At 40.8% G+C, this 22,037-nt stretch overlaps 1 protein-coding gene across 4 annotated transcripts in view; it reads right to left on the reverse strand.

Moving 5' to 3' along the window:
- Window positions 1–5,536: 5,536 nt before the first annotated feature.
- LOC126325221 (serine/threonine-protein phosphatase 2A 56 kDa regulatory subunit gamma isoform-like) overlaps window positions 5,537–22,037 on the reverse strand; it is a 317,252-nt gene continuing 300,751 nt past the window's right edge. For 3 of the 4 annotated variants that reach the window (XM_049995158.1, XM_049995168.1, XM_049995181.1), the window contains 2 exons: window positions 19,638–19,830; window positions 5,537–8,915 (listed from right to left, as the gene is read on the reverse strand). In XM_049995158.1, the coding sequence (XP_049851115.1) occupies window positions 8,772–8,915; window positions 19,638–19,830 (337 nt within the window). In that variant the 3' untranslated portion in view covers window positions 5,537–8,771. The remainder of the gene's footprint in view (window positions 8,916–19,637; window positions 19,831–22,037) is intronic. The other variant, XM_049995253.1, reaches the window with a different exon arrangement.

Genomic DNA, 22,037 nt, shown 5'->3' on the forward strand with positions numbered 1-22,037 from the left:
TGTGAAAACGCTGAAGACGGATCGCTCGATAGAACAGCGGTATGCAATCAAATTTTGCTTTCGCTTGGGCAAAACTGCTCCAGAAACTTTTGCTATGATTACGGAGGCCTACAAAGAAGACTCCCTATGAAGAGCTCAAGTGTTCCGGTGGTTTAATGAATTTAAAAACGGGAGGGAAACTGTTGAAGACATGGAACAATTTGGATGCCCTTCAACGAGTCGTGTGGATGAAACGGTGGCCAAAGTGAAAGAACTCCTGGACTCCGACCATCGTTTAAGTCTCAAAATGATCGCCGATGAGGTCTCGGTGAATAAATTTATGGTTCACCAAATTGTTACGCAAGATCTGATGATGAGGAAAGTTTGTGCAAAATTGGTTGCCCGAGTGCTCACCGCCGAACAAAAGCAACAACAAGTGGACGTTTGCCGTGAGATGTTGAATGATTCGGAAAATAATCCAGACTTTTTAGACAACATAGTAACAGGCGACGAATCGTGGACATTCCAGTATGACCCGGAGACGAAAGCCCAGAGCTCGGAGTGGCACACACTGGCATCCCCGCGGACGAAGAAAGCAAGAGTGTCAAAGTCCCGAATCAAGACAATGCTGATTGTGTTTTTCGACAAGTGGGGGTTAATTCATAAAGAGTTTGTCCCTCAGGGGAAGACTGTCAATGCCGAATTCTACAAAGAAGTCCTTCAGCGGCACAGAGCCGTCAAACGGAAGCGACAAGACCTTGCTCAACACTGGCGTCTCCACCACGACAACGCTCCGGCGCACACAGCGTTCCTCGTGACCTCCTACTTGACCCGAATTGGAGTTGAAGTTCTGCCACAGCCACCATACAGCCCTGACTTGAGTCGTCCTGATTTCTTCCTATTTCCGAAGATCAAAAGATGCCTGAAGGGTCATCGTTTCGACGATATTCTGAACATCCAACGTGCTGTCACGAAGGCACTAACTGGGATAACTCAAACGGACTACAGTGGGGCCTATGAAGTTGGAAAATGCGCTGGCAACGTTGTGTCGACGCCCAAGGCGAGTACTTTGAAGAATATTAACATTTTGTACAAATTGGATCAATAAATTTGTTTTTCTAGACTGAGTCGCATTACTTATCTACCACACCCTGTATCTATATGATTGGATTCCCGCATGCCGGTAGTAGCGAGAGGCCACTTATCTGTTTAAGAGAGTGAGTGAATCGAGTACTAAACTCTATGCAAATAAGGCTAACAAATGCGAGTAGTAAAGCTCGAGGGGATGATATTACTTTTTAAAAGGCAACCGCCAAGGAAAAGGAACAAACAATTAATGAATTTAACAACAGACTAGAAATCACGAATACTGCTCTAAAAGGTAACATAGATAAGCCAGTTCAGACAATCAAGAAGCATATTACTGACTCTTCTAATTAGAAATTAACAGTAGAATATCACAGTTACAAACTACAACTAGAAAGTGTGACTTAGTGAGGAGTTTAGAGGTGTAACTAAGGATTTAAAACAGATAAAAGATTTTACTGAGAAAAGAATTTATTGAAGTCCATAAATTAATCTCGGACACAACTATCTTGACTGACTGTGTTAGTGTAGTGCCTGGGATGGTAGTTCCTTCCAAGACCCTATTTTGCTTTAACACCTTTCGAGGTTATCTGAATTAAAGGTACAACAAGATATCTGATCTTCATGTATCCTTACAATAACAGTGGTGGAAGACTTATTCAACTCACTTTTGTTAACAATTTCATTGTTTTCTTTTCTCTTTTTCTTTTTTTCACCTCTGGTATATGGTATCTGCTTTTATGATGTGTCTCATGTTTACCTATGATTATGTACCAGTATTTTCATATGACTAACCACAATTTCATTAGTGTTAACATTCAGTAAATTGATTACTTGCGAAAGGGACAGAGTCAAAATCAGCTATGCACATGTGTTTAAATTTTATGTAATGCTAAAGACTAATTTTAAATATCTGTGACAGTCAAAAAGATATGTGTGTGTGTGTGTGTGTGTGTGTGTGTGTGTGTGTGTGTGTGTGTGTGTGTGTGTGTGTGTGTGTGTGTGTGTGAATTCTTAAGGGACCAAACTGCTGAGGTCATCGGTCCCTAGACTTACACACTACTTACACTAATTTACGCTAACAACAACAACAACAACAACAACACACACAAACACACACACACACACACACACACACACACACTAATACCCGAGGGAGGACTAACGTCTGGCAGGAGAGACAACGCAATTTGTGACATTGCGCCTCAAACTGCATGGCAAAAAGAGGTGAAAAGTAGAATGTAGGTGGAGGGCAGATAGCCATGTCCATACATTAAGCAAACTGAGGTGTATGGATCAGTTTCTGGATCCAGGGTAACGTCCCTGATGCTCTTTTTGACACCACAGACACGCAGAAATGACAGTCAAGTGCCACAGTCATTCTTGTCCTGTGCGGACCAAGCACAGTGACGCGCGCAAGGTCCCAGCTGGCTTTTATACTACTTCCCATTTAGATTTCTGTATAACACTTCTTTTGCTGTCTTCTTTAAAAATGTATTTTCTTCAGCTGTCCTACAGCCAGCAGTTACATAATGAGATGGGAAATACTGTTACACAAACAGTTAAGTGTGTCCATTCTCTCTTGTAGGCATTTCTCGGCACTAAGTAAACGATAACGTGCAGAATGTTCTTATCGTGCAGTAGGAAAATCCAGATACAGATGCTTAATTTCTTTCTATGTCTTAAAATACTACTCGAGGCCAGGGCCCCATAATTTTTGCAGAGGGCAAACAACCTGCCTCCCTCCTCCCTTCAAGTACAAACATAATTCATAAGGTGAAATAGTGAACTCTGTGGTCCTATCTTTCCAGAGCAACTATGACACATATAACGTCCTGGAAATATAGACCCAGATGTAATGGTGTCAGGAGTACATGACAGCATTAACAGATGTGAATAGAAAAAAAGACCTCGTGTCTAATTTGTAGAAATTATGTAAAACTGTCACAAGGCACAAATAATAAAAGTTAAAAGGACTTACATGTTTCAATCGTAATATTACATGGTTAATAAGCCATTATTTGGAAGGATATACAAATCTGTATTAGATGGCATGGAATTGCATTATAATCTATCACATCTATAGTGAATGGAGGATGAGGCATTGTGTCACAATATGTTGACAGTCACCAGGTCTCTCGCAGGAACTTTAGGCAAACTGTACATACAAATAACAAGTAGCAAGGAGTAATTAGTAATGGGTACTTTCGATACACTTAACACCTTCACATTCATGCTACATACTGGCCATACTTACTTGAAAGGATACATCGCCACTCACCATATAGTGGAGATGCAGAGGCCCCCCCCCCCCCCCCCCACAGGCAGTAAATATTAGTGTGTTAGAACCAATTTTCAGGGCCTGTGAAGGATAAGCTAGTACAGACTGTTTTGTAGGATTGGCAAACATCTTTGTGGCCCTGCCCACCATTGAAGTATCCCCTAGGAAGAGATTCCTGGTGTAGGGGGCTGGGGTGGTACCCACCTTTGGGATCTGTCTTCTTTTCTTCTTCCATTCTAACAATCTTAGTCTTTCTTTTTTGCTCTTCAGGAGTACCATATCTATCTACCCACTTTCCACATTCAGCAGTTCCATCACAGTAACCTTCTCTCCTCCTATTAGAAACTATTTTCAAAGGATTGCCAGACAATTAGCGCACACACGACTGATTTACAGATAAAGTTAAGGCAGTGCTAAATTGGGAACGAGTAGCGATACCTACTTTATGTCTGATGAGCATTGTTAGGTGATGAATAGTCATCCTGGTTAACTGAGGAATTGATAATTCACAAATTAAACTAAAGGTGTTATTGATTTACCAGCCTCTCTTTAACAAGCCAATAAATATAAAGAAATAGGAGACAATATAAAGAGAGTTTATAATCAGAACATTTTTATGACTATAATTCCACTTCAGTAATTCCATTTCATATTGAATGAGCGACTACTTATTACTGTTGTTTATGTAACCATGATCAAAGAAATTCAATGTCTGGTACATCTCAAGGATTGGGGGTTACTGTTTCTTTGTGAGTAATGCTTAGGCAACATTACAAGTATGTCACGATTAAACATTTTTTAAAAATGCAAGTATATGAAATAATACTTGGAACAAATGACATACCTAACTATTTTTCATTTTCCAAAGTTTAAAAATGTGAATTTTTTAATATTTATTTTTTAATGTAGTAAGAATATGGGGACATCATTCATCTACGAGAAGGAATATGTGATGTGACTTATACAAATTATGCGTTAGCAACATCTGCCTGACTGACAAGCGAAGGTCACAAGATCTGAAAGTCAGTATTCTAAAACTTTATACTCTTCGGAAGTCAGTTTCATATTTTTGTATGTACATTGGTTCGGACGGATGCAGCGTGTCTGTGAGATGAGACAATGTTAGCAGCTTTACTATGCTTCACGGTACCTGCCAGTTTGGCATTTATTCCATGCTGCAGTGTCATGGCTTGGAGACGCACCACATGCCACAGAACAGGAGTACTGTGACAATGCAGATGGCATCATAGAAGAATAAACAGGGAGTTGTATTCTGTCATTCATGTCACACAAAGCTTGAAATGTCATAGTTCATGTATTTATGAATTCTTACCACATTGGAAAAGGAAGATCAATATGACCCAATTTCCGGAGATGAACGTTCTATCCATCGGCAGAAAGCTGAAGAGGAAAAAATTCAATACAGAAGAAGTTGTCATCTAAGACATAGTACAATCATTCTGGATGTTGAATCAATAAGCAGCAGTTCCATATTAAAAAGTATCAGTGATCACAATCCAACACGTGTATTTTCAAAACATATAACACCGAATACTTCCTTTGTAAGCTGTGTTCAGGAACACTTCTGGCAGGCTTCCCTGCGACTATATTTTAAATTATCAGTTCCTATACCCACAAGTACGCTGTCGCCATTAGCAGTTCATAGTTTTTGAGTTGACTGAATAAACTATCTTATCAAAAATTAGTTCACATATGAGTCACTCAAAGTCAATTCAGTAAGGATCCTACATTGTTTTCATTTCAGTTAGCTGTAGACAACTGACACCAGGGACATATTGCGCCAGCATTCAGCCACAGTTACACAGCTCAGATATTGTTTTTCCTCATTTTACGTTAATGAGAGAATAACTCATTTACTTCATAGAAATAAAATACTGCTATGACAAAGCATGGTTTCCCATATAAATCTGAAATAATAAAGTACAACCACATTCAAACAAAACTGGTTCCTGAGAACTGTGATCCATAACGAATTACCGCAATAGTACCGGAAAGCCTATAAACAGACAATTTTTGTTCATCTAACAAACGCTGAAGAAAAATTAGGAGTGTTGGTTTTGTCAATTGGCTACCACAATGGCAACAGTTATGCCAATACAAAAATACCTGTTCTCATTTCTGGTATGAGACATTGGCGGATATGGAAATTAGACAAAGCCAAACATGCAGTACTTACTCCATGCAGTCACATTATTCAATAAAGACTCAAAACTTAAGGAAAATAGTTGTATATGTATATATACTTTACATTTACATGTACATATTACTTAATGTACTGATTATTTGTTTCTATTCATTCGTAAATGAATGAATGGCATGCATGCATTTACATTTCCATGACACACTCAGTTTCAAGAGTGTTTGTTTATTCTATAACACAATTCTGGAATTGTCCTGAAGACTCATAAATACGTATAACCAAAGTATGCACAACTTATAACATTGAACAGATCACAAAAATTGTGTTACTGACATATAAAATTGTCCAACTGCCCAGCCATGAAACCACAGACAGTAACCTGTAGTCAGTTATTAAGCCAATCTTCTCATTCTACTGCATTTCATTTTAAAAATATTAACAATCACCATTGCTTTCATGGATTTACAACTCTTTGGCTTAAAATAAATTTCACATTAAAAGACAGAAGTACATCAGAATTTTGAAACTAAGGTAATAGTTTACAAAATAGCATCAAAGTAAACAAAACACCTAGGTGAAAATACAAAGACAATGCTCGACAAATTAATATGGCAGTATTAAAAGATATGTCGTCTGCTTTGTTTTAAGATGGAGTGAACTTTACTCACAATAATGTGGCTTCAACTTCAAGTGATACTTTTCATTTCAAGGAACACATTAGTGTACAATATGGAAGACCTTCCCATATAATAACTAAGTTATCAGTTTGGTTTTTCGACAATAAATGAATCAAAACCAGGAGAGCATTTCTCAACAAACTTCAAACATTATCTTCCATCAAATTTTTATATTTCAATTGTGTAAGTTCCTGAGTTCCAAATATCCTGTACAAGAAATTATATCACACAACTCTGATGTGTCCAGAAGTTTATACAAAATCATGATTATAGCCAGCATTATACATACATACGGACACACAGTACAACAAGTACACATCACAGTCACTTTCAGCACATGCCACAACAGAGCTACAGTTTCTGGTAACTATGTTCTGTTGATCAGTTAAGCCCCTATAATTAATGAGCTGCAAATACAATGTGATCGCCACATACTGCCACAGAGAAAAGAAAGGAAAAAGTTCATGCCATGTAGTTGTAAAAACATACCTTACTGCCTTAAAATAATATGCAAGAAGAGAGAAACCCCTGTCTTTCATGTTTGTTGCATTATAAATGATGTTTCTGGTAGCTTCAGTGTAAATCTATTTTTAAGCAATATGGAAAGTAATTGCTGCACAAAATCACCAAAATAACAAGAGACAGCAAGCAACTCCAACTAAAACCACAGTATAACTTGCTGTCATGCTGTGTAAGCACATTGTTCTGAGTAAGGTAACAGATTAATAAAGAGCTGCTCCCTTTCAAAAAAACGATGGTCCTCCTGCCTTTATAATCATCTATCAATATTTCAGTAAAAAATACCATGCTTTTGGATGTACATGCAGTAAAAGATCCTTGTCACACGCAAGTTTCCTTCAAAACAATGTTCGATAACATGCAGACAGAAAGGAAAATCTTCAAGTCAGAAATATCACAGACTTGATAATATTGAAAGTTCTCAACAGCACCAACCAGTGTTCCATTCAAGAGTTACTACATGGCATCAATGACTAGGTTCTAATTTTAGGTTTATTATCATGAAACATCTCTTCCCTACAAATAATAATTGCTTCAACCAAATATGGTGGAAGCCTCCTACATCTCCCCAGTGTTGCAAAGAACAGCTAACTTCCCATCTCAACTATTACTTCATACATTAGTGCCACAGTGGCAACTTTCTCTTTCCAGGTAATTAATTATTAGTTACAGCTCAATGACAGTTCTGTGCTCCACAAAAATCAGTTCACTAAAAATACCCAGAAATTGTGATCAATCTCACCATATAAACACACTTTACTCTCAAATTATATGAAACTATGGCACTATGTCAATCCAACTAGAATCACATATCAACATTCATGCTTGATCAGAGTAACAATGATATGAAGTTGTATTTTGCCATTATAAATACATGCCGCAACATATCACGTGGAAGGATTGTACACAAGATAAAAATAATTCTCTATATTGGTAACAATACTTATGTATTACAGGCATTAAAGAGTGCAAAGCTCATGACTGCTTCCAAGTATGGCTTCAAAGGCCACTGAGTGATGATAATAACAGCACAAAAACACTTCTGAGTGTCACTTTGAAAGGCCACAAAAGTACAATTTTTTCAACAGTATGCATTATTCACTGTGTCAGACTGGCAAATCCAAACGGTGAATCTGGAAGTTCCTCAATTATCGACTACCCCATTAAGTATTTTGAAATAAGCTATATTCTGTATCACTAGATGCTCTCCAATTATATTCCCATGTTCAAGGGAATGCTGCCATTCCTGAACTAAACAGCTTCATGATGTTGCCACACTAATAAGCAGTGTTACCTTATATTACAATTTACGAAACTTTCAGCTGCATTTAGCTCTCTCTCACCGCTCGCGACACACACACACACACACACACACACACACACACACACACACACACACACACACACACCTTCAGTTTCTTACAAGCAATTAATTGTATTACCAGAATTTCCTACACAGCGCATCTCCCAACTTTATTGCATTCAATATAGAAACGCATCACCTCTAAAATGAAAATTAATATCGGCGAAACAGAGTGACTTACAGCAGTAATAAGTCACTTTATTTACACTGAAAATACGCTGGCAGCACAATCAGACAATAACAAAAACATTATTTATATGTTATCTACATTTTATGGTCAACTTAGCACACCCACAGTCATAAGCTTTCCTGGCACTATAAACATTTTTTTTCTGGATTGTTGCAAAATGCCTGCAAGGATATATATACAGAGGTAACGCTGCAAATCTATAGTTTTTCAAGGACTAGGTTCTCCATTTTTTCAGGCCTGTTAGTCTCCAAATACTCATTTTTCTAATGTTCCTGGAAAGCACTTTATAATCATGCTCCTCCTAAATTACTGAACTGCAACAACTCAAAGTGTAAATGTGAGGATTATTTCAGCTGCAACAGCTATTAATACATTTTGCAATTGCACAGCCAACTGCATTATCACTTTGCTGAACTGCTTGACGGAACTTGTGTAGGGATGTATCAACGTCCTCTGGCTCCGCCTCAAGCGCTGCTTCCACCAAGTCAGACACGTCTGTTACTAAACTGCCTTCATTAGCACTTGTTGACATCAGGTGGCGTCGGAAGATACTCGTCAGCCCGCTTGTGGTCAATAAGAGCTTTAAGAGTATATGTGTCATGTGGAAGTTCAGATTTTCGTCGGAGTAATGGTTTCTCTTTGTTGCACGTTTTCCTCACCTGAAATACAAAACACGAGTGATTTAATACAAAAATATTTAGATGTGCAACAAAACCTGTTCACTGCACAGAACTGATATGAGAGATAATGCATGATGATGAATGAAGAAACTAAATGAATTATTATGATTAAGAACACAAAAAGTGGGAAAGATGACACACACAGCAACATCATTAAGACATGATGTGTAGATAGAAGTCTGCCTTTTTTCTTGTGTATGATTTCTCTGCAGCCTCAACAAATTATATGGAATGGATACAGTTCTAATGATAATGCACAAGAGCTGATTTTTACATTTTATTTACCACTACTACACAATTTTTACTTACATCATAACATCTTAAATGCTTTTCTTTAAAAATAAATATGATTTACTTTTGTTATGTCATAATTTGACATTGTAATTCTGTCAGAGACAGCAAAGGACTTGGAACAGCAGTTGAACGGAATAGATAGTGTCTTGAAAGGAGGATACAAGATGAACATCAACAAAAGCAAAACAAAGATAATGGAATGTAGTCGAATTAAGTTGGTTGATGCTGAGGGATTAGATTAGGAAATGAGACACTTAAAGTAGTAAAGGAGTTTTGCTATTTGGGGAGCAAAATAACTGATGATGGTCGAAGTAGAGAGGATATAAAATATAGACTGGCAATGGCAAGGAAAGCGTTTCTGAAGAAGAGAAATTTATTAACATCGAGTATAGATTTAAGTGTCAGGAAGACATTTCTGAAAGTATTTGTATGGAGTGTAGCCGTGTATAGAAGTGAAACATGGACGATAAATAGTTTGGACAAGAAGAGAATAGAAGCTTTCGAAATGTGGTGCTACAGAAGAATGCTGAAGATTAGATGGGTAGATCACATAGCTAATGAGGAGGTATTGAATAGGATTGGGGAGAAGAGAAGTTTGTGGCACAACTTGACTAGAAGAAGGGATCAGTTGGTAGGACATGTTCTGAGGCATCAACAGTTTAGTATTGGAGGGCAGCGTGGTAGGTAAAAATTGTAGAGGGAGACCAAGAGATGACTACACTAAGCAGATTCAGAAGGATGTAGGTTGCAGTAGGTACTGGGAGATGATGAAGGTTGCACAAGATAGAGTAGCGTGGAGAGCTGCATCAAACCAGTCTCAGGACTTAAGACCACCACAACAACAACAACAACAAGTCATAATTACGCATGACTGTTACAATATTGATTACTGTTTCAGAGATATTGTTTGTAATTAAATTTATACCTTTGATGAAACTTGATTTATAGAGTATGTAATATTTAAGACTGTTTTGTTCCGAATTGTGTATTACCGATCAGAGTTCAGTCCTAGTTCTTAATACAATTTTTAAATAAATGGGTCCTTTTATCTGAATGTAATAACTGTGGGAACCATGAGTTTGCTTCTTGATCATCAATTCTTCAAACCTCAGCACACGATTGGAAACTGTGACTCATCTCCTCTTCTAAACTCATTTGTGATCTACATTTCGTGTTGACTGTCAATGGTGAAAATCTACCTCACACAAGTAGGATGTTGTAGAAGGTACCAAAATTCATGGGGTTTTGTTATCTGTTTGTAGATACTCCCTGCTTCTCCAAACTCCAAAACTCAAATGGTAAGTAAACATACTTGGACTTCCATGTGGACTCTTGAAGAAATATACAGAAATTGCCTTGTTCTTCAATGGAAAGTGATGATGGAAGTTCTGTACTACAACTATTTCCGGTAACTACTCCACAAAGTAACTGCCAAAAGTTCATTTAAATGACCACAAAACAGACTTTAATTCTTATTCAATGGAAAAACATTATTCTCTAAAACTATATGAAGAGCAGAGAAAATGTTCAAAATGTCAGAGACGGTATTATTATTATTAAATAATAATTATGTGTTGTTTGGCACACCAAGCTGGTCTTTCAATTGGACATCATTCAGCAACTTGTGTATTTCTAAAAACAACAGCACCCACTTTTGCCCGAGCAGATACTAGATGGACCCAACATTGCTTAACTTTGGTGATCAGGTGGGAACTGGTGTTACCAACATGACAAGGCCATAGGAGAATTAATAAAAATACAGGAATGTTAGGTGGTGGTTTTAATGTTTCAGGTGTTGTACATTGTCTCTCCCACTTGTGTACAACATATAGAACATTCATCCCAGAAATGTGAACATATTAGGAAACCCTCCTCTGGAATGTTCTTCAATCTAGGTGTCACTCTGGCTCGAAGGTTGGTTATATCATTAAAGTGTTGACTGTTTTTGTGAATTTCTGCACTTTGTCATTTCGTGGTACTTTCGTTTTGATTACACCAAGTCCACTCACCTGTGATGATTTTTTTCTAACAGTCAAGTCGGTGTGCGCAGAAAAAACTTTGCACACACTTTCTGCTTCATCAAAAAAGATTCTGGAGTGTGTGTTGAGCACCTGATTTAGAGATGGCACTCTTTTGCGATTTGTAACAACAACACTGACACACAATGGCTCCACATTGCCTGCTCACAGCCAACTAGTCTGTTATCTGACAGAGCCACACTTGCCAGTCGTTTGACAGCTGGTACCTATCATAATACATAACATGCCCACAGCAACTATAAAATAATGTATTCTACTATGATGTGATATCTCCTGCCTTTTGTTACACAGTAGGCAACTTTGTAAGATGAAAGAAGGGCCTCCACAGGAATTGCAGCCTATTTTGTAATTTTTTTTTTCTCTCCCCCCTTCTTCTACCTTGTGGGAGAAGTATTCTCATGATCTGTTTACCAAACTGCTTAGATATGTCTCCAAATGAAGTTTCGTTTTAATACGAAACATATTTTTACTAGCTAGGACTTGGAAACAACAATGCACTGCTGTCGTTCTTAATTTCCAACATGTAAAACTTAACTGATATCAAACTCGTTGCATTTTTGTCTATCCCTGTGAATGTGCTGATAGAACTGATTAACCTGCCAAAAGTTCATTTAAATGACCACAAAACAGACTTTAATTCTTATTCAATGGAAAAACATTATTCTCTAAAACTATATGAAGAGCAGAGAAAATGTTCAAAATGTCAGAGACGGTATTATTATTATTAAATAATAATTATGTGTTGTTTGGCACACCAAGCTGGTCTTTCAATTGGACATCATTCAGCAACAATTTCCATTTGAATGACAAATTTTACGTTCATTATGTCCCCAACAAATCAAAAATAATGATATCATAGTGAAAATTGGCTTTGTTTGTGATATATGTTGTTGAGAAATATGAAACCAAGTCACATGCAGGCCATTCCATGTTCCCTGTATGACCACACAGCCATCTAATGTGGTGCATTCACTGCCTCCTCCACCCCCCCCCCCTTTCGCCATGTGGTGTGTGTGTGTGTGTGTGTGTGTGTGTGTGTGGGGGGGGGGGGGGTGTTATAGTGGTGTGTGTGAATCAAAAATTAGTGATATATTTGTCAGTTAACTGCAACTAAGTAATCAGAAGGGAGCTCATCTATGTAATATGAGGTGACAGTTGTTGCATTAACAACTATATCTGTTTACATTAATGAGCTGCCTACAGGGGCTGGTTTATTAAAACCTATGGGAAGGAATGTGTTAACAAGTGGAGGCTGAAGGATTTTCATTTTTTTGGCTCCTGCACAGGATATTTGCCTTATTTCTCTAATGTAGTGACTTTCCTTTCCCATACAAAAATTTTGGAGTCACTGTCCCCAAACCAGGTGTACCCAGACCAAGAAGTACACACGGTGGTGGACAACATGCTTCTGATCTGCGTCAGCCTAACAGCATTTCCCACACACCGCTCAGCCTAAGTGACAGACATGTGGACATACTTTTCAACAGATGAATGTAACCTTAATGTGTATGACACTGTGGTTACGGAGAAAGTAAGAATGAAGGCTGGTGTTCCTGCAATATGCTACAGCTTACCAGTATACTCATTGTTTTGAGTAACTCTTCATGCTTCCTACTTTCGGAGTGTTCTTTAGTAACCCAGTAGTCATTAAGTTTTTACTGTTGACGACTTGCAGCCTTTCAAGGACACACAGTACAGACTGTTTTCACAATCTGATGGTGCCTTCTAATTGGTCTGAACGTTGGGTAACAGGGAGGGAGTATTAGGGCCACTCAGTGAGGTGGTTATCAACACCCTTACGAAATCAGTGGAAATTAATGTGGTTAAAACTGAGGGAACGGCAAGAAAAGTTATAAAAGACAATCTGAGATAATACCGCACTCACTCTCACCCAGTTTCACCCATGATCAACTGCACAATCACACTAGCTCAAATAATGAAAGATAGTGTTAAAACTGTTCACATATTTTAAAACTTAAGTAAAACTAAGAAAGACAAGAGGAAAACTAAAACAGATTCAAAGGAAATGTGGCTGGCTGATCAATTACCAAAAACATGGATGAGCCAGCCAACTGATAACACACTAAAAACATCACCCCGACATTTTAGGAAATAAGTGTGACAATTGCCGAGCAGCACTCATCAGTCTACCACGAAACAGCTCGCCTCCTAAGATGACCTCAGGACTTCGGGATAGAGAACTCAAAGGCACGGTGGGTCACTAGCGTGACGTGGTCAACACTGCTCCTGTGTCAAAACTCGGCCTTCATTCAGTTAGCTCTGTACTAATGTCCCATCTGGTAGGTGGACAGAGAGTGGGAAGTGGTCACTGGAATGAAGGTCCCTTCTCAATGTGAAAAGTCTCCTAGAGCCAGAGAGCAGAAAGAGAAGTCGAAGGCCAAGGACAACTTAGTAGCAGCCAAGATATAAGTAGGATTGCCCGTATTGAAGATGCACAACTCCTGACACACAACCTCTAGGGCAAGTTGAGTTTAAACCCTGTAATACATTATCTGGGTTAGACATCCAGTAGAAGGAATGGCTGGGGGAGTTGCTCAACAAAGTCTGTGAGAGATTCACAATCTATCACATCCTGTGGAGGTAAATACAGTGAGCAAGTGGTGACGATCTGGCCGACACGAGCTTCAATGGCTGCTGCTCGTACGTCAGTAATAAAGGGGGGGAAGAGGAGTGGTGTGTATTACTGACAAACAAAGCAACCCCACCCTTGGCTCTTTCCCCAATCAGGTCATATTCACAGTGAAGGGTATAGCCTCACGGCACGGGGGTGTAAGTGACTTTAAAATGTGTTTCCTGTAAACACGAGCATCAGGGGTGTGCCTGTGTTAGGAGATTCAGCTCCTCTGCCCAAGTCCTCAACCCATTCAGGTTCCACTGTAGTACGGGAGCCATTTATCAAGGGGTTCCCACCCATATCCTGTCACTGTGCTGGGGTGGAGAGCCGGCCGCAAGCGGAGGTTCAGCCTTGGGGGGGAGTGGCCCCGGGCAGATTTCGCATTCCATTGGTTCTGAAGCAGAAGCAGTAGAACTGTCAGGTCAAATGACACTGATCTGGTCTGACAGTATACTGAATGCTTTTGTCAGCAGTGGTAGAAGCAGTGCTGGATTGTTTACCAGACTCCAGCTTTGGAGGAACTGGGAGCTCTGCAAAGGTGGGAGCTGTGGCTTTATCTTAGGTTCTCAGACAGGGATACTGGCTCTGAAACAACTCCAGCTTTAGTTGTGCCAAATGCAAGTGTTTGCGCTTTTAGACCAAAGGAGACAACTAATAAATATTTGATAAATATATTATTGAGATTTTACGGCCTCCATTGGACTGCTCGTCCTTTTTATAGACAGAACTTATCGCTTGCCTGGTGGTGTAGAACCTACTCCGATCTCTCAGATCTCAATTCTCTCTCTTGGTCTGAAATCACCCTGTCCTTTGTTTATTTGGTGATCACAGTTTGCAGACTGGTTTGTTAGTCTTTAACACTTTCGATTCTGCGTGTTTCATTTTGAAATCTTCTATTCTCTACTATTGTCCTCATAAATACATTTTCTATTGCCACAATCAGATATCTGAAGTACAACATGTGTTTCTTATTGGTTGTTCTCGCTACCAGTTCCGTGTACTTTCACACTGTTTCATTAGAAACTAGATTCCAGTATAAATTTTCTTTATAATTTTTGTTAGTGTATTTTCTGGTTAAAATTCTTTCTACCTTCCATATTCTATTTCTGCATTCTGAAAATGATTTACTTGAACTCATTACTCCTAGTGGAGTAGCTGCTTTTTAGCATTTTGATTTTCGGACTATCGAAAGGCCTTTTTCATTCCATGTCTTCTTGATAATATATTGTGCTTTTGTCATTTATTTTATTACACAACACAGGTTTCTCATTGAGGTTATATTTTTTTCTCATACACATTTTTCTTTACAACTTTGATTTCCTTTTATTGTACTGTGATTTTGTTTATGAGTGGTGTGTGTGTGTGTGTGTGTGTGTGTGTGTGTGTGTGTGTGTGTGTGTGTGTGTGTGTCAGTGTAATTATATAAGAGATTATTATGAGCCCCATTATCTATGCCATTTTCTTTAGTGATTTGACATTTTTGTAGAGTTTCCTCAATACTGTTGGACAGGAGGGCAAGATCATCAGCAAATTCCAAGCAGTTCAAAGAAACTGGTGCACCTGCCTAACATCGTGTAGGGTCCGCGCAAGGATGCAGAAGTGATGCACACAACATAGCATGGACTCGACTAATGTCTGAAGTAGTGCTGGAAGGAACTGACACCATGAATCCTGCAGGGCTATCCATAAATCCATAAGAGTATGAGGGGTTGGAGGTCTCTTCGGAACAGCACATTGCAAGGCATCCCAGACATGCTGAATAACAGGGATTTTGGTGGCCAGTGAAAGTGTTTAAACTCATAAAAGTGTTCCTGGAGTCACTCTATAGTGACTCTGGACACAGGCAATTCCAGCAGGACAGTCAGAGACCCCACGAGTCTGTCAGAATGGATGCAGGCAATCAGGCAGGACGTTTATGTACACTCCTGGAAATGGAAAAAAAAACACATTGACACCGGTGTGTCAGACCCACCATACTTGCTCCGGACACTGCGAGAGGTCTGTACAAGCAATGATCACACGCAAGGCACAGCGGACACACCAGGAACCGCGGTGTTGGCCGTCGAATGGCGCTAGCTGCGCAGCATTTGTGCACCGCCGCCGTCAGTGTCAGCCAGTTTGCCATGGCATACGGAGCTCCATCGCAGTCTTTAACACTGGTAGCATGCCGCGACAGCGTGGACGTGAACCGTATGTGCAGTTGACGGACTTTGAGCGAGGGCGTATAGTGGGCATGCGGGAGGCCGGGTGGACGTACCGCCGAATTGCTCAACACGTGGGGCGTGAGGTCTCCACAGTACATCGATGTTGTCGCCAGTGGTCGGCGGAAGGTGCACGTGCCCGTCGACCTGGAACCGAACCGCAGCGACGCACGGATGCACGCCAAGACCGTAGGATCCTACACAGTGCCGTAGGGGACCGCACCGCCACTTCCCAGCAAATTAGGGACACTGTTGCTCCTGGGGTATCGGCGAGGACCATTTGCAACCGTCTTCATGAAGCTGGGCTACGGTCCCGCACACCGTTAGGCCGTCTTCCGCTCACGCCCCAACATCGTGCAGCCCGCCTCCAGTGGTGTCGCGACAGGCGTGAATGGAGGGACGAATGGAGATGTGTCGTCTTCAGCGATGAGAGTCGCTTCTGCCTTGGTGCCAATGATGGTCGTATGCGTGTTTGGCGCCGTGCAGGTCAGCGCCACAATCAGGACCGAGGCACACAGGGCCAACACCCGGCATCATGGTGTGGGGAGCGACCTCCTACACTGGCCGTACACCTCTGGTGATCGTAGAGGGGACACTGAATAGTGCACGGTACATCCAAACCGTCGTCGAACCCATCGTTCTACCATTCCTAGACCGGCAAGGGAACTTGCTGTTCCAACAGGACAATGCACGTCCGCATGTATCCCGTGCCACCCAATGTGCTCTAGAAGGTGTAAGTCAACTACCCTGGCCAGCAAGATCTCCGGATCTGTCCCCCATTGAGCATGTTTGGGACTGGATGAAGCGTCGTCTCACGCGGTCTGCACGTCCAGCACGAACGCTGGTCCAACTGAGGCGCCAGGTGGAAATGGCATGGCAAGCCGTTCCACAGGACTACATCCAGCGTCTCTACGATCGTCTCCATGGTAGAATAGCAGCCTGCATTACTGCGAAAGGTGGATATACACTGTACTAGTGCCGACATTGTGCATGCTCTGTTGCCTGTGTCTATGTGCCTGTGGTTCTGTCAGTGTGATCATGTGATGTATCTGACCCCAGGAATGTGTCAATAAAGTTTCCCCTTCCTGGGACAATGAATTCATGGTGTTCTTATTTCAATTTCCAGGAGTGTATATGTCACTTGTCGGAGTCGCATCTACACTCATCACTGGTTCCATATCACTCCAACTGCACACACCTCACACCGTTATAGAGCCTCCACCAGTCTCAACAGTCCCCTGCTGACATGATCTGATTGATACAGTTTGAAGAGAGACTTGTCTGATCAGGCAACATGTTTCCAGTCATCAACAGTACAATGTCAGTGTTGACAGCCCAGGCGAGGCATATAGCTTTTTGTCGTGCAGTCATCCAGGATACACATGTGGGTGTTTGGCTCTGAAAGCCCACATCAATGATGTTTCGTTGAATGGTTTGTCAGCTGACACGTGTTGGTGGCCCATCACTGAAATCTGCAGCAATTTGTGGAAGGGTTGCACTTCTGTCATGTTGAATGATTCTCTTCAGATGTCATTGGTCCGTTCTTGCAGGATCTCTTTCTGACCACAGCCATGTCTGAGATTTGATGTTTTACTGGGTTCCTGATATTCACAGTACATTCGTGAAATGGTTGTATGAGAAAATTCCCCACTTCATCACTACCTCAGAGATGCTATGTAACATCACTTGTGTGCCGACTATAAAACACTCTTAAATCTTGATAACCAGCCATTGTAGCAGCAGCAACTGATCTGACAACTGTGGCAGGCACTTGTTCTCTTATATAGGTGTTGCCGACCGCAGCATTGTGTTCTGCCTGTTTACATCTCTGTATTTGAATACATGTTCCTATACCAGTTTCCTAGGCACTTCAGTGTATATGCTGTTTAAGTTAACCTTTTACCGTTCTCACATTATATGCTCACACACGTTTGAACAGTGCTACTGACAGGTAGTTCTTTCTATTTTAATCCTGTTTTTCTCCTACAGGTAAGGGCACAGAAAATTCTCCTCTGAACTCGTCTAATTTTGGCTGGAGCCCAAAATTTATTAATATTATTCTACTGAGTTGCTCACCTCTTTCTAATATTGTCTCTTGATTCACCTTACAAAAAATCGTTCCTGGTGTCCATGGACGTATGTGAGGTTATGATTTCTCCTTGCTCAGTAATGAAAATTTTGTGTGTTGTAAAGGCCCCCCCCCCAATGGAAGGTGTACTCGTTGGTAAACAACACAATGGTGGGGAACTCTCTATCTCGTGCAACACGTCGCAGAAACCACTGGCAAAAACCTAGTCAATGTTCTTAGTCTGCCACAGGATTTAGGTCTAGGTCAGGATGGAAACTAAATGGATGCTGGCCATCATCCCTTAAAACCTCCCAGATTAAGCGATGAGTGACCCCCAACCACTGGAGCACTTGTTGTACATGCTTCCTCGAAGCGCTTTAGAACAGTCTCTTCAAATGCAGCATCCAGTCGTGTTCGAGGTCTTCCAGCATCACCATGATATCCTGTTAACGAGCCTGTTTTACCAAGTCACCGGTTAATTGCTGCAAACATCTGTGGGTATAGTTAGCACCTTGCTTGGTACCGTTCCTTATACAACAGCTGAGCTTCATGCACAATGCACATTACACATTACCGTCGTCTAGTCCATAAGCAAAAACCATATTTTGTTGTTGTTCAGACGGGGAGGGGGGGGGGGGGGGGGGGGAGTACTCTGCCACCATGCTTACTGTATGACTAAATCGCAGGTGGTTTGTGTGTGTGTGTGTGTGTGTGTGTGTGTGTGTGTGTGTGTGTGTGTGTGTGTGCATATGCACGTGCAAAGTTTACTTATGAATGCCACTGACGTGAGATTGACAAAAACAGCAAGACCTGACATGTGTGCCTATCACATTGGAATAGTGACGAGGCAAAGGATGTTTGTATGTGTGAACCGACAACCACAGTGCTGCCAATGAACGGACGAATGGCAACAGGCAAATCCACGGCCAATCTGAGCCCGTTGGACTAAGTTTCCACGGTTTAAAAATGGTGCACTGTCGACCTACACAACACTGGTAATTTTGGTACCTACTGGCATCAGTTATCCAGGGTTTAAAATTTTGTGACACAATTTTTCTCCACCCTGTATATACAAACTGAAGTTTAGGAACAACGGAGAGACATGATATTAAGGGTGAAAAATGCTGTTAGGAGGGAAAGCTCTGTATTACAAAGAAATGGGACAGATGGGCTCTGAATAAAACAATAAGAAGCTGGAGCATAGTGGTAAAAGAAACTAAATATTTTCACTTTCAGTCACAGAAACACATGGAGGTAACTGATTTTTTTTTCACGTACCATTTCTTTAATATACAACAGTAATTTCAAAACTTGCTATTTCACTATATGTTCGAAGAGAACAGTAGTAGTCAAGAAGCAGTACAGCCAATCCATTTTATGGCATCTCACATAATTATCTCAACTAAATTACAATTACTGTAAAAAAAGTTTTTATATAAATGGTAATACGTTATAAGAACATACCTCTCTCGCTTCCAGCTCGAGCTTTTCCATAGACAAATCATCTTCAATTTCACCTTCCCCAAGAGGTGAAGACATTTCATCCATACTGCTGGCAATGCTGTTTGTTCTCGACGGTGCATATCCGGGATTTCTCATCGCCAATTCCTCTATGCGACTCCAAGCTTCCTCTCTGTCTTTCTGGCGTTCTTTATCCCTAGATCACAGTAATTACAAAAGTTGTATACAAGATTTCAAAAAGCTTTACTGTTTGTAACTACGAAACAATTTGCTTTAATAAATGAAACTCTTTACTGAACATCACAATTATTATTTTTAAATTATTTTATACATGACGTTAAACTGAAGAAAGCATAGAAGCAGTTAAAATGAAAGGAGGAATACATTAAATTGCTGCCAAGAGGATTAGAGGTGAACATTCTACCAAAGAGGAAGTTATTTGAGACAGAGCACAAGCTCCACCAGGGGAAGGAAAACAACTACGAGCCTACTGGGGGGACCACTTACCCTAAGTGATTAATGCAAACCCAAGAAAACCTAAGCCTGGATTACCAGATGGGAATTTGAAACCCAGCCCTTCCAGAAGAAAACGCGAGCCCTGTGTCTCATTCCTTGCTGCATCTCACTGACACCCACATGTTACCTGCCCTGCCATCACACCGAAATCATCCTCCCCTCATAACAGAAGGTGTAAAGGTAACAGTATGGAAACTTATCTTACAGAATGTTCTTCAACACCCCAGTCCTACTGGCCTCAGCCCCCACTAGCCCCTGCCTGACACCCATCTCCACCACCGACCCGTCCCTGTGTGTGCCTCATTCTGCACTCACACTGTCGCCTTTACAGTCTCCCTGTTCCTGTATTCTATCTCCTGCTCGCAGCCCACAAACCCACATCACCTGCACCATACTCGACTCCTCGTGTCTGCGCCAGGGGGAGCCTGCCTCTGCTAAATTCCTACCCCGTATACTTGCTACCTTCTGCTCGTGGGCCATCGTTTCCTTCGTCTATCCGTCCGTCTCTCCCACTCTTGCCTCCCTCATCCACTCTGAACAAAACAACCACTCGTGTCAGTCGAGCTACATTACTGGCAGAACCTAAGTGGTGGTATAATGAAATTTATACCAATGTCAATAAGTGTAAGTCTCCGTCAACAACAGGGCACTGCTGCTTACGTATAGTGCCTTCAGTTTGCTGACATGGCTCGGAGGGTTATCTTCGAACAGAATGTGGCGTATACACCTAATGTTACTTTTGTCACTTTCCAGATGAAGGGCAGTCAGCACGGCAAGTAAAAAGCCAAATCGGTGTATCCCACACTACGACTATTGGGTCATTCTGTGTGAAACCGACCAATAAAAACATAAATTTGAACCTTGATGGTTTATAACTTTGTAATCTGTCATTTTAGTCTACCTATCAAAAGAAGATAGGATCCAAAATTATTTTTTACACTGTGTTTTTGATTTACTAATCTTTAAAGTTCCAGAAATTGTGTCTTTTTGTCACATTTCAAAACTTTGACACGGCCATATCTCAAAAGTACTTGACGTGCAGATATGGAATTTATACAATTTTATTCAGTTTACTACAGGCTTTAAAAAGGTGTGCTACTTGACAAAATTCATTAAAATGCTAAATTTTCCCAAACCAAAACTATTTAGAATTTTGAAAATTACAAAATCACATTTCTTTTGTTTTGGGGGAAAAAAAAGAGAAAAAGAAGTAGTATGTATATGATGTAAATAAAATAGAAAGAAACTTCCACATGGGAAAAATATATTAAAAACAAAGGTTCCAAGACTTACCAAGCGGGAAAGCGCTGGCAGACAGGCACAATGAACAAACCACACACACAGAATTACTAGCTTTCGCAACGTATGGTTGCTTCTTCAGGAAGGAGAGGGAAAGACGAAAGGATGTGGGGTTTTAAGGGAGAGGGTAAGGAGTCATTCCAATGCCGGGAGCGGAAAGACGTCCCTTAGGGGAAAAAAAGACAGGTGTACACACGCGCGCACACGCACACACACACACACACACACACACACACAAGCAGACATATTTAAAGGCAGAGTAAGGGCAGAGATGTCAGTCGAGGCGGAAGTACAGAGGCAAAGAAGTTGTTGAAAGACAGGTGAGGTATGGGCGGCGGCAACTTGAAATTAGCGAAGGTTGAGGCCTGGCGGATATCGAGAAGAGAGGATACACTGAAGGGCGAGTTCCCATCTCCGGAGTTTGGATAGGTTGGTGTTGGTGGGAAGTATCCAGATAACTCCGACGGTGTAACACTGTGCCAAGATGTGCTGGCCGTGCACCAAGGCATGTTTAGCCACAGGGTGATCCTCATTACCAACAAACACTGTCTGCCTGTGTCCATTCATATGAATGGACAGTTTCGTTGC

This window comes from Schistocerca gregaria, chromosome 1 (assembly GCF_023897955.1).
Source record: "Schistocerca gregaria isolate iqSchGreg1 chromosome 1, iqSchGreg1.2, whole genome shotgun sequence".
Classification (NCBI taxonomy): Eukaryota; Metazoa; Arthropoda; class Insecta; order Orthoptera; family Acrididae; genus Schistocerca; species Schistocerca gregaria.